The sequence below is a fragment of the Grammomys surdaster genome, unplaced genomic scaffold, assembly GCF_004785775.1.
Source record: "Grammomys surdaster isolate TR1022 unplaced genomic scaffold, NIH_TR_1.0 174, whole genome shotgun sequence".
Taxonomy (NCBI): domain Eukaryota; kingdom Metazoa; phylum Chordata; class Mammalia; order Rodentia; family Muridae; genus Grammomys; species Grammomys surdaster.
The window spans coordinates 25,533,003-25,547,498 of NW_021604622.1; the positions used below are offsets into that span (position 1 = coordinate 25,533,003).

The 14,496-nt window shown below is 40.2% G+C and overlaps 1 protein-coding gene across 1 annotated transcript in view; it reads left to right on the plus strand.

The window, feature by feature from the left end:
* Positions 1-14,496, plus strand: part of Sema5a (semaphorin 5A) — a 433,461-nt gene that overhangs the window by 370,541 nt on the left and 48,424 nt on the right. Inside the window, exon 16 of the mRNA XM_028767632.1 lies at positions 5,205-5,352. Coding sequence (XP_028623465.1) covers positions 5,205-5,352 — 148 coding nt within the window. The remainder of the gene's footprint in view (positions 1-5,204; positions 5,353-14,496) is intronic.

Sequence of the window (14,496 nt, forward strand, 5' to 3'; positions counted from 1 at the left end):
TTAATGCCCGTCCCTTTGTGTCGTGTTTGCTTTACTCAGCATAATGTTTTAAAGCTCCATTAGTATCACAGCTTCTATCAGAACTGCGTTTCCTTCTGGATGCATGGCGGTCGTCACTTGTCTGACTACATCTTTTGATTATTCAGTTTCCAATCGGGGGACACAGGTCATCTCTTCCCCTTGCCTATTTAACCAGTGCTAGAATTTCCTGTTCCAATTATTTTGTATAAGTCACTATGAGAGGAAATGCTGCTTGTATGTTCTCCTTTAGAGGGATGCCAGGCTACTGCTCACTGTGACTTCACCGTAGTCCATTCCCACCAGAAAGCATAGACTTCCGGCTTCCCCACATTCCTGCCGGTGTTTATTATTGCCGGGTTGGGTTTGGAGCCATCCTACTGGATGTGAAGAATTGGTTTCTCACAGTGCTTTAGATTTGAGTTCTCCTAGCATCTACATGGTGCTGAGCACCCTCTCCTGTGCTGTGTCTCGTCAGAAGACATCTCTACTCCCCTTGTCAGTCGGATTTCTAACTGAGCCGTCTTTTCTGTTGTAGTTCTGCATTCTATTTCCTTCTAAACCTTCTCTGTCAGGTTCCACAAAGTCTAAACTGCTAGTATTCAATATATAGTAATTTAGACTTTACTTCTGCTTCTTAAAATTCCCACTTCCACCTACTTCTGGGTCTCAGAGCAATTTTCAATGCATTTTTTGTTGTTGTTTGGGTACCCCTTAGCACTGTGCTCCATGGTACCTGGTCTGCTTTAGACCGCGCTTCAACTAAAAATGTAACTGTATAAAACTCTTTGTGTTTCTGTGAGTCCCCAGACTGGACACAACCCCTCTGCTTCTGTGGATGCAGGCTATCAGGAGGCTGCAGTAAAGAAGCCATGGCTTTGTCCTCTGAGGCACACCTGGACACAAATCTGCTTCCTAGTTTGTGCTGTTGTGGGTAGCTTACATGTCTAGTAGGCTGTCAGGCTGAGGACCCCAGTTTCTTGGTGCATCTTTATTAGAGGCCACTGTCAAAGTTAGAAAGGGAGATGTGTCTTTGAAATAAAGCTACTGTAATATTATGTGACATAACCACACATAACCATAATCTCCCCATCCTGATAACTATAAGTGACAAGCCTTAGCCATATTCAGGGGAAGTATGTGAAGCTGTGAGTTATCAAACATGAAGTATACAGACTCATGTCAGAGATATGTTATCCAATATGTTATCAAGTTAAGGGTCTCAGGGTCTAAAGAGAATGTATCGGATGACATCTAACCTTTATGGAAATGTTTTTGTTCGGTGATGAGCTAAAGTGATACCCAATATGAGAGTTACTGCTGTCTTAAACCTGCTGACGTGTTTAATGGATGCTCGGTTCTCTGGTGCCATGAAAGGCTTAATTCTTCCAGAATGTCCTTAAAGGGATGACCAGTAAAGGTGAATCAAGAAAAACTGTTTCTCCATAGGCTTCAGTTAGTTTGGGCTAGCAGATTGTCATGAGGAACCAGTATAGACTCAACCAGATTAGAAGGAACTATGAGGAGGAGGCAGAGTCGGTGCTGTAACTGTAGCCTCAATACGATTGCAGAATACAATAATTTTTAGCAAAAGTGGGTTTATGGAAAAAAATCGATGATTTATGGGGAGACAATGCTAGGCCATTAGTTAGCTTTTAAATGGAAAATAACAGCAGTTGTGAGAAAAATTAAAACCTTAATTTTTAATGCATCATAAAATGTGTCTGTGACTCTCAGTGATTTCAGACCCAATAGAACAGTAATGAAACCCAATAGAGACAGTAACGTGTTAAAGACATCAGCCCATTGTTTTTATAAGACAGCAGACTGGTGAAATGAGAACCAAATGCTGGCCCATTGGACAAATGTTTATCTATAATTAATAACAATCTAAGCAGCCTGAGATATCCCACTCACTGTTTTCCATCTCTCTGCTGCTTGTGCAGTTCACTAAGGAGGCTGCCTGTAGAAGCATGGGTTAGCCCAGGGTACTCAGAAAGAAAACACTCTTCTCATCATTGCAGAGAATCCAGACTGAGGGCCTTGGCAGGGTCCAGATGCTAGCTAACCGCTCTATGTTGGAATTCTGCATAAAGAGATAGCCTAGACATTTCTGTTTCCCTCTGACCATTCCCGCTACAGGGTCTCACCTCTGCTAATCTTCGTGTAGCTTGTTTCGCAGGAGAACCGTAGAGCGAGAAAGAAAAGGAGGTGTGGGTTGTTGGTGGCCTTAAGTCCCCAGGGATGATTGATTAACACTGGTTCAAAATCCAGCGCTCCATGCACAGGTAGCCTTGCAGGAGATTTTTAACTGTAATAACATGTTGAGCATTCTCCGAGGTGGCCTGCTGTAGGCGAATACAAGGAAGTATTTGTGCACGCTGATTTAGTTTGCTCTGGGGATGTGGTAGCACAGCTGCTCTGCTCTTCATTAAAAGTCAAGGGTTTTATAGGCATTTTTAGTAGGATTTCCTTTGCCTTCTCTGCTCTGTGTGTGTGTGTGTGTGTGTGTGTGTGTGTGTGTGTGTGTGTGTCTGTGTGTCTGTGTGTCTGTGTGTCTGTGTGTCTGTGTGTGTACATTTGTGCGTGTGCCTTTGAGTACCCTTGTTAATTGAAAATTGAAACTAGGGAAAAGCAGTATAAAGAACCGTCACATTTAAAATACAAGTGAGTCAGCTTCTAAATTCGAGGTGCCCTTTTCCTCTTGTTCTCCCTCTTGTGAGCTACATGCAGATATTTTGAATTAAATGTGAATTGTTCTGAATTCTGAGTTTTCTTGACTCCCTTCAACCTGTTCTTAAAATAAATAGCAGCTTCTTCCTGGAACGCTCCAAACACCTACATATGCATGAGTGTTTACTTACAGTAACTCCAGACTTCCACAGAGACTTGCTACAGAAAACTCTATACTTACCTTTTTTTAAAACCCAAATTTATACCTGGCAATGTCTCTGTTTCTGTGTCTTTCTCTGTGTCTCTGTGTTTGTATCTCTGTCTCTTTCTGTCTCTCTTTGTATCTCTGTGTTTCTCTGTCTTGAGTCTCTCTCTCTCTCTCTCTCTCTCTCTCTCTCTCTCTCTCTCTCCTCTTTAGAAGGTCCCGCCTCCAGGTGAGGACATAGAGTGTCCAGTGGCATTGACCCTGAGAGCCTGTGCGTTTAGGAGTATGTGCTGCTGTCTTTTTAGCAATACCACATATTTTCCTAATGGTAAACACTGAAAACACAGAGAATGACAACTGCACAGGGACAGTATATCCAAGTTTTCGGATGCTAACTTGCTTTCTTGGGTGGTACTAAAGTATGGAGAGACTCCTTCAGCCACGACGTTGCCCACTGCCTCTCCCTGGAAGTGAGGTGGGGTCTCTGGACTCCACTGCTCATGCTTCACACACTTGCTTTAGGATCTTTCTACCACGCCCACTGCCATCCAGTTCTCATCTACCTCAGCTCTCTAGCACCATCCTGTTTATCTGACCTATAGTGTTTCTCACTTTCATTGTCGCAGTCAGACACCACTGGCTAATGTTTACTCCACTGGCTCTTCCTGACTTTGACTGCCCCTGAGGTTCAGACTCCAGAGTGAGCTGAGAGAGCGTCTCAGCTTCAGCCACCAGTGGGATGAGGCACCAGCTGTGAGAGAGTCTTTGGCCTCTGACGGTGCTAGTTCACGTGTAGAGTTCTATGAGGTGTTTCTTGGTTTTCTACTATTTGGCAAAGATGGACCATTCACTCTCATGTCCCGTCCTTATGTCCTCTCAACAGTGTTACCTCTCTTGCTCCAGTCTCCCTTCCAGCCCTTAATTATCATCCAAAACCCCAGCAGGTAGCTACTCTCTATCCCTTAAACCACCATTGTCTTTCAACTTGGCCTTTTCTCTTTACACTTTGTGCTCCTTCCTAGTGTCTTGTTCTCCATCAGGGCTCCATCTATTTGATGGAAAACAACTGGACCTTACAAGGGTATCTGTCAAGGAATCACACAACTCCTTTCTCACTTTCTGGTTACCGTGTACTCTCCATTTCTACCCCAGAATGCATCCAATTGGAGTATCAAGTGCAGTTTCGGTGTCCAGTGAATGATAAAAGTAGCGGTTAATCATGATGGTATTCTACACCCCGCACATTTGGAGAGTGTGTCTGTTTTCTCTATTCATCTGAGGCTGTGAGCACCTATGCAACAATCCCTCTGCATAGCGCTCTGCAAAATCCAGTCGTTATCGATAATCTTATAATCTGATACTCCCTAGGGGCTAAGTCTAGATTTGGTAAGTGGACAAATGGATTTAAATCACCAAGGTCCCATAAATCAGCAAAGGTATCATTAAATTTGGCTACCTTCACAGATACATTCCTCTTTCGTATGTTCTAGCCCCTGTAGAATGCCAGTCCATTTTCCTTTTGTGTTTGTTCATTGCCCTCATTTCACTCCATTTCATGTACAGTTGCAAAGGTTTTAGAAAAACTTAAGTCATCATAGGACGAAAGAAGTGTTGGAGCATTTAACTTCAAAACTGGCAAAAATGGATGTATGCATAAAAGTGCAGAAACTAACGACTATAAAATAATTCTAACATTTGTAAGACTATAATAATCGGATATTTGGTAATTTGTGGTCTTTTAACTGGGAAATCACTTGAAGATGTTCTGAGAGCCTTAAAGAAAACTTAAAGACATCACTAAGTAGTAAGGGTCACGGGCCTTCAGGCAAATCTTATGCTTAAAGTCTTTGTCTTCAGAAGATTGTTGACTTATTGGACTGAAAGATAAAAAACTTCAATTGAAGCTGTGCTGACTTTGAATTCATAACCTGCGTTATCATTTGATGTTGATGCCTAGCAGATGAACTCCCTACCTAGCTGTTTTCTGTATGCTCCTGTTTTGGGGTGTCTATTGAAGGGTTTTGTTCTGTCTTGTTTCTCCTTTACTTGGCTGCACAGGAAGTTCCATCCTGCATTGTGAGTTTGGCATTCTCTTTGCTGTCTGCCACGTATCCCATTGTCTGTTCACACTCAGCATGGCCAGCACCACATCTGCCCCCTGTATGGTGCAAGCACTCCAGACACAGAAAGCCCTTCATGCAGAGCATGCTCATCTGTTCAACATCTGGCACAGGGATGGGAAGTGAAAAGGTTGGTAGCCTCTTGAGCACTAAACAGTCTTCTTTTCCTCTGGGTTTCCTTATTACAGATACTGCAATGAACATTTGCTCTGCCCACCACACGTGTTCTGGACAGGCTGGGGACCTTGGGAACGGTGCACAGCCCAGTGCGGGGGTGGCATTCAAGCCCGCCGTAGGACCTGTGAAAATGGGCCTGACTGTGCAGGATGCAATGTGGTAAGTAGCCACCTTACTCCCACAACCCATCGCCAAGAACACAGACTTGAAACCTCCAACATGTCCTACATATGCAAGATGCTCCCGGCACACTAGATGCTAAACACTCTTGATAGATGCTAACACATCAGGAGCTGTGCTCATACTTGATCCACTGCCAACACTGGGCATTTTGTATACTATCTTTATGATTGGCAGAACTTGCATGTTGTATGGACATAAAACGGGAAGGCATCAAGTATTCTTTATGGTTTTGATGTTCTCAAACACCAGTTCCTATTTAAATGTCAACTCTGCAGACACTGTATGTTTTATAAACATCAAATGCTCCTTGAATAGTGGACATTTGTCCATGTTTCTGTAGCTCTGAAGTTAGAGGGCATGAATCATGCAAGTGGCTCATGTTAACAAGAATGTGGAGGGCATGGTGGAAATTTAATGTATTTGAATTAAGCATTCACATATGTAATAAACTGACTAAAGAATCATCTAGTTCTAAGTACAGAGCTATGACAAAATCTTGTGCCTAGATGATTTTGGTCACTCCGTTTGGTCATATTAATGATTTTCTTGTGCTGGGCTCCCAGGAACACAGAATACAATGTGGACATGATACTATGTGGTGACAGAGAAATTGGCACCATTGTCAAAGTGAATTGGTAACACATCAGAGGGAACAAAAGACCACTTATGGTTTTGTTTTTCTTCTGCCTTAGCAGGTCATATTTCTTTTAGCACTTTAAACTGCCAAATAAAAATTCATGTGTGCAGACTCTTTTCAAAAGGCCCATTGTTGTATACCCTGCCTTTTCTGTCAGGGTGGCTGAGCACTGAGTCTGACTGGGAGCTCACCTCACTCACCTTCCCAGTGCTGGCCACAAGCTGGATGAGATGTGGTGGTAAATGCTGGGTAGAGAAACTCAGCATGGGAAGTGCTGACTCGGCACTCTTTCTCAGTGGCTTTTGCTATTGGTTTTCTGATACTTCCACCTCTTGTTTCCTGAGACTAAGAAATGTCTTTTATGCTGCTGTAAAGCTTGTTTTGTGAAATATATAACCTGAATGACTCCAGAGAACCAATGGGACTTTGGGGACAAGAAAAGGGTTATGAGGTACTGTATCAGTTCTTATGCCAAGGAAGGAGGATTTCCATACTAGGATTTGCAAATAGGTTTCTTCTCCCTCATAGGGGTAAAGCTATTTTACTGTTGCTAATAAAACATGTTAGTGAACCTGAGCTCACGTTAGACCATGAGAAATCTTCTATAGGTAAGTTGTATAGATGGATGAGTGGATGGATAGATAGATAGATAGATAGATAGATAGATAGATAGATAGATAGATAGATAGGACAGACAGATAGTGAGATAGTGGACAGATTGGATGGATGTTTAGATGGATAGATGGATGGATGGATAGGTGGCTGGGTGGGTGGATGAATGGATAAATGACAGGTAGATGAAAAGATGATACAAAGACAGAGAGAGAGAGAGAAAGAGAGAGAGAGAGAGCAAGTGAGCAGACAGATGATAGACAAATTAGATGGATGTATATATGTGTGGATGGATGAATCATCTATCTATCATCATTATTATGAATAAATAAGGATAGATAGGTAGACAGACATATACAGACAGGCAGACAGACAGACAGACAGACAGACAGACAGATGATAGAATTTCAGGTTCTAAAATTTAAAATTAGATGTTACATCTAAATAGTAAATCCCTGAAGACATTCATGTCTAATGGAAAACCTTCACTCTTTGCTGAACTAATTCATTTTCTCTTGTTGTGCTGTCTGTGTGGACTCTGTTCTTGCGCATAAAATTTTCTCTAGAAAACCATGAGAGAAGTGATCCTAACATTCTAAACACTGTACAAACAACAGAACTCATAAAGCAGTATACAGCATTCTTATTGTAAGTTCATGTCAATATCGACAATAATAGACAGATTAATCAACAGAAAGGCATATGAATGGAAGTAAAACTTCCCCTTGTTAAATTTCCAGTTTAAGTGATAGATTTGATTGCAAATATAAACACTGAAGATATTCCAAAATATTAGTGTTTGTTTATTGTTATGGTACAGCACAGAGGTTATAGAAACTCTGGCATATTTGAGGGACAAATGTTTGACACAGAGGGGAGGCTTAGACTTCATGTGTGCACCCAAGTCATGCTCACTTGCCTCTGAATTTCTGTATCCTCAAGCATCTGGTCAGTGTCTGGAATGAATGCTTATATGACTCAGGCACCTTTTCTGTGGACCCTGGGATACACATCCCCACATGAGTGACTGACCTTATCCAACAGTGTCCCTCCCTGGTGACTGAGTTCTTTGATGACCTCAGAACGTGGGATACCTGGACACTAGGATACTTACAGAAGAGTCAGTTACAATCCAACTCTAGGCTAAGGAATCACTAGAATTTCTTGGATCCTCTCTGCATGCCTCACAAGACAAAGGAGAGAGGTGTATGCCAAGAGCCTATCTACCCCAGGTTTGGCTTCTGACTGAGTGCTGCCGAACCCCTTTAGGTTGGCCATTTCTACTGAACCATAGGGCTCTAGCACTTGAGAAACACAGAGACTTGATTACACATAAGACATTGTATATTTGGTTTTGGATGTGTTTTGATCTACCATTCATAAGCAAGACTGATATTTTTCTTTATTTTGAGAATTTCATGCATGCATACAATGAAATATATATACACCTTATTATCACCTTCAATTCTCCCTGTATTTTCCAACATACCTCATTTCTTAAAACTATGTCCTGTTTTTCATGGCCCACTAAATCTAGTTACTACTACCCATATTTCTAAGGTGTGAGACAATCCACTTGAGGGAAAATTACCAGTGGCCACGCCCTCAATAAAGACTTATTCTCCCTTCTCAGAAAATGTCCATTTTAGGAGCTACTTGGCTAGACATTCTTGATTTTTATTAGCATCACCCTTCCAACCATGGCAACATTATAGGAGATTATCATGAGCACAAACAATTAAAAGGAAATTAACACATATCAAAAACATTAATCTGATGGTCTGACTAGAGGTTAAAACACAGGAAAGAAATAAAATACAAAATCCCCAAAGCTGTATTGTACAAGCACGATCACTTAAGTTAATGCAACCCAAATGCCCTGAAATAGCAGTAGATGCTCTATAAGAGAGAAATAAAGGTTGTCTCACATACAGCAAAAATAATTCAAAGATTAAGACAGACCAAGTGTTGCCCGTATTATATTTGTTACTGAAATATTATATAAAAGATGAAGCAATGGAACAGGAGCTATTATCTAAAATATAAATAAGGAAGAAAGGATATATTTATGTCCTAGATATAAGAAAAGGTCATGAAGTACCCAATAAGGTCTAGAAGAAAGACCTTGAAACAATACCATCGAAAGAGCTTCTGTGAAAGTTAATCAGAACTAGTTGAGCACACTCAAGTGTGCTTATATTCACGAATAGCACCGTAGATAAATTCAGAAGCTGGTAAAACTGGCAAGTAGATCTTAGGTGGCTTCTGATGAACAAAATAATGAGAGGATTACATAGCCCTTGTTTTTGTGTTAGCACGTTGAAATCTTCAAACTACCCTCATATATTCCCTGTTTAACAAATGAAATAATCAAGACCCATGCTAAAGCAGTTAAGTCCCTAAAGCTGGCAAGTCTCTGCTGATGGGAGAGAAAGACCCCATTCAGTTTTTCTACTCTGCTCCTGAATAGTGCATGTGCGTGTGCGTGTGCGTGTGCGTGTGCGTGTGCGTGTGCGTGTGCGTGTGCGTGTGTGTGTGTGTGTGTGTGTGTTTTCTGGAACACAAAACACTGAAGACAGGGTGACGGGGTTTGCTCTTAGCTCCTATCCCATGTCTTCTCCAGCAGTCCACGGAAAAGAGCCTAGATAGGCACATACTTTTTGGGGCCTTGAAATGTACTTTTTACTTATTTCCTGAGTGTCCGTAGATGTTCCCTCAAGACAGAAATGTATAAACAAGTTTCGTTTTAAAAGGGCTCATGATCAGAATAGAAATTATTTGAGATGTTCATGATACTCATTTTTTTAAAGTCTGAGTTGTGTACAGTGTCTTCTGTTCACCTGCTAGGTCTTCTGTTCATCCTCACAATTATAGTTCATAACCAAGTCACCTGATGTTTTTATTCCTTCACTAATGTGCATTTAAAATTTTGCAATAATTGTGCTATCTGCAACTTGGCAATATTCTGAAGGACACTAGAGACCATCTTTGTAATTTTATCTTTAAAAATGTTTTCATCCCAACTTTTGATACTACTAACATTTTTCTGAGTATAACTAGTTCAATACTATAGTATAAATGGAGTATTTTATAATATATTTCATTAATTATTTTCTAAGAATGTTTTGGTACAGCTTATTAGAATCTGACAGAATTTTGACATCAAGGACGGTCACATCTGTTGTTGAATTCTCTTCCTTTTCTGGATCAGGTGGCAACATAATATTATTCTATAGAAAAGTCATACCCATATTAAAAAAATCTCTCTTCCTTCTTCAAAGGATGGCAGCATCCATGTAAATTTTAGGACTAAAATGTCATCAATTTACAATATTTTCTCTGTGACATTATTTTTCTTCAAATAGAAGAACAGCACTGCTTCCCTCTATCACAAATAGACAGAAAAAAGAACCTAGAAGATTGACATTTATGCACTTGAATAGGGTTTGGACATTACTTGGTGGCTTACTTCTAGTGAGTTCAATAATATAGTTTGGGCCTTAAATACCCTGCAGTTGTCTACGTGATGAAGATTCATCCTCTAACCCATGGTGCTACTGGACACCATAGAACCTTTAAGAGGTAGGGCTTACATGAGAAAGTTAGACTACTGGGGTTGTGCCATTGAAGAAGATACTGGGGACTCTTCTTTCATTCACTCCTCCACTTCTTCTCTGTGACATAAAGTTTGTTCCTCTGTTTCCTCTGCTTTGACATCCTGCCTTACCTCAAGGTCCAGAGTGACAAGCTAACCAAGGTCTGAAATCTCTGAAACTATACGTTAACATAATCCCTTTCTCTAATTCGATTGATTATCCTAGGAAGTAACAGAAACTAAAGACAATTAGTGTCCTTTGTGTGGTGTTATGTGCTTCATCATCTTGAACAGTGGTTTCCTGGGAAACCTTGGTCCTGCCTTGCATGGAAGAATAAATCCTACAAGGATTTGCATAGGAAATGCTCCATACTTTTGTTTATTTGGGTTACCTTTATAAGATGGAGCAGTAGACTGTAAGTACTAGCCTCCAGAAACCAGTTTACATTACCTATGCCTGGTTACTTGGTAATGGCAAAGCTTTGAGACTCTGAATTTTTAATTGCTGCCCCAGAAATTCACTCACATGAATCCTTTTACCTATGTTGTTCTCAGTGGCTGCCTTTGTCAGTGTCTAGAAGCCTTTCTTTAATGAGCTCAATGACCTTTCTGGCTTAGCTATAACAAATTTTATCTGTGATTTATAACAGTACTCTTTTATAAGCCTAAAAAGGCAAATTTCCTAAACAGCATTTGATAACTATAATCAGCTAGTTAATTCTAATTATATTCAAACAAAATTTATAGATAAAATAATATCTGTTACTATTTGTCACCATAACTGCTACTGGTGGAGCTTTGCTTAAATGAATTACAAGGGAATTTATTACCTATTTCAGTGACTCAGAGATGTGCAATTCATGTTAGAATATCTATCTTGAGGGTCTGGAAACTTGACACCAAAAAAGAAAGATGGCTGGGGTTGTGGTGTGTGTCCAAGCTCAAGTCCAGACACTTACTCTGACAGGGTCATGTGTTTCTCTTCTGCATCATGTGATATCTTAAAAGTAATTAAAATGAGTAAAGAATTCAAGTTGCCCATTACACCCCAACATGAAGAAATCAACATTATTTGCTTGAGTCTGGTCGATACCAAATTGGATGTGGTGAGCAATATTAAAAGCTGAAAACCCATCAGTCACACTGAGACTCCAGAGTGCAGTGTTCACATAACTTGGGTTCATGTCAGGAACCACCAGATACTGAATTCAGCCCTCTTCCACAAGACTACAGCATGCATCACCCAGCTTGTGCAATACCTTATTCCAAGGAGGTACCATATATCACGTGGACATTGGCAGAATCCTGACGGTGCAGTGTGCAGTGTGGTACCACTCCAGTCCTGTTCTGGATGCTTGAAATCTTAATGACTTCTTCGAAACCTCAGAAACATCTTGGCTCCACTCTTTATATTGGATCCTACTGTGCATCACAGTTAGCTACTGAGAGGAGCAAGCCTCGCATCTTGGTTTGAGCTCTATGTAAAGCAGAACTGGAGACTAGACAAGGCCTTATAGCAGAAAGATTATTTGAGGGATAAATTTACAGCAATGAGGAAGAAAGAAGGGAAAGAAGGAAGGAAGGAAGGAAAAATAACTTTTGGTGCCTGTGATTAATATCACTGGGATAGAAAACAGGGATCTGATTGCCTGTTGAAACAGAAAAGTCAGAAGGTGCCTTTGAAAAGCTCCTGATCTTTATGGGTCCCTTGGATGAAGGATGCTACCAAACTATCTCACAGTCTCTGGAGAGTATAGAGAAGACTCAAAATACAGAGCTGTCTGTACCCTAGAGAGTAAGGGTGGATGTAAAATACCCATCGCCTTTCCAAAGCAGTAAAGGCAGACAGTTTGCCTCAAGTTACTTATGCCGTATCTGACTTCATGAGAAGAATGTCTGAGCATGCTGGGACAAACCAATGAGAACAGAGTTTCTGAAGCTACTGTCCAATGGTTGGAATTTAATGCTGCTGAGGCTCCTGTGCCTTGCAAATCCAACTGGGAAATTTCCATCCACCAAATACCTGTGAATACTTACTATTAGGCTGTATCATCTCATTTCCTACCAAACATTTCTATGCATTATAGTGATTCCCCAGTCTTTGGAACTATTTCTTTCCTTGGCTATATGCAAAGGAAAAGCTGCTTGGAATTTCCAGACAAGATCACTTTGATTCTTAAAAAGTGACACAGGAAGGTGAAAGTCCTTTATTCCAGCAGTTAGTATCAGGAAGTAGAATTGGATATGCTGCCCACTCACTGGCATCCTGAAGGGATCAGGAACGAAGACAGGAGACAGAACAGCAGGCTATAAGGGGCCTCTCTTCCTAGAAGCCAGTCTTGCTATGCACAGGACGAAGTTGGATGCATGAGATCAAAAGTGTTTCATGGCTTCAGCTAGTCTGAATCCAAATTATTTCAGCTACCTTTCACTTTAAGGAAGCTGCCCTTCTAATGACATTACTCAGTGATAAGAAAAGGCATGTGTTTCCTTAACAGTGACTGTAACTGAATGAGCTAGTACAAGATTTTCACATGATGTATTATTAGGATGACTAAACAGTGACCTTGACCTTCATGGTGAAGATCAGAAGATGAGCTATTCCATTGTGCTGTTTGTAAGGGGCATTTACTTATATTTGTAAGTATTCTTCTCAAGAGAAATGATTGATAACCCTAACAGAACCTGAAAATTACATCTTTATAAGCATGGGAATGTGAAGCGTACTTTCTTTTGTTATGAAATGGCTCAGTGAAAAGCTTGAAAATATGAAAGACTATCAGAATAAAGCTGCCACATGTTGTTAGAAGAGGCTTGTGCATTTTGTAAAAGTTAATGTCAGTACACAAAATTGAGTACTGGGGTGGACGGCTACAGAAGTGTACATTTTCTCAAATCTAGCATTTGAAAGTTTGGCCATCAAGTTTAAGAATGATGCATAATACAGATGGAGAGAAAGGAAAAATGATGGATTACAGGAATTAATCCATCACAACTCTGCCTCGAGGACAGATAAATAATCGTCTACAATCTTTGGAAATTGCTGTTGGTACTGAGATCTGGAATATTTCACAAAAAAAAATGTTTTATTTATAGACTTAGAAAGCTCTGTTGCACAGATTTCTTTCTGTAAAGAAAAAATACTCTTTTTTTTTTTTCTGTCTACAATGATTCAAATACTGTGGTGGCTAAACTAATTAAAAAAAGTTTCCATGAAGGAAATGTTTTCCAATGTATAAGTGGTATAAATCATACACACACTCCACACATGCATACATTCATACACATGCACACACATACACACACACACACACACACACACACTTTCCTTTTAGAGAACAACAATCAATTTTGTGACAGAGATCCTTTAATGCTAAATGTTAAAATACCTAAAGTTCAGTGGCGGAAGCCCAGCAACAGTACTTCCTCATGTTTACGCAATATTTTAGGTTATGTGAATGCATAATGCCTGCAGAGTGAGTAGATCTTACAAAGCCACAACATATACAATGCTCAGCTTAAGAGAATCCATGTCATTTTAATATAATCTTTATTAAACCTTTTCATTAATTCATGCATGCATAGAATGTATTTTGATCATGATTACCCACAATTCTTCCTATAACTCCTCCTCCTAGCAACACCTCCCATGTGTCATGCATACACACCTACACATATCACTGACGTCTGTGTTGCTCATATATGTATGAGTATGGGCCCATCCCTCAGGACATGATCTGTCTACCATACCTAGGACCACACCTTCAAAGAAAATTGAAAACTGACTACCTCTCTGTTGTAGCATCCACCAACTGTCAATAGCTCTTCAATGAGCAGTGGGATTTCATGAATATTTTACATGAGTAGGTAAAGTGGTTTTGCTCTCTATGTAAGTGCTCTGAAGAAATTATTTTAAATACATTCAGACCATCTTCTTTTCCAGTTGTGTCCTCCATCTTTGACTTAATCTCTGCTGGCAATGTCATGACAATTGTTGGTGATCTGGGTAGAGAATCCATTGCACCTTTTAGTCAAGTTAAAGTCTTATGTCCAAGTTGGGGGCTTATTTTCTCATCTCATCATCTTTTTCTGTTCTTACTGGGCAATTGTTAATTAAATTAAGAAATTACACGTGCAGCATTTTTTTACATATTTCTAAGAAGATATTCATATATCTCAAGTAGACCTTGGTGCCCTTCTCGTTCAGGACTTCCTGTTCTACTACACAATTTGTAATATAGAGGATACTGCTTGCATTCCTTTTCAGTGGGCTGTG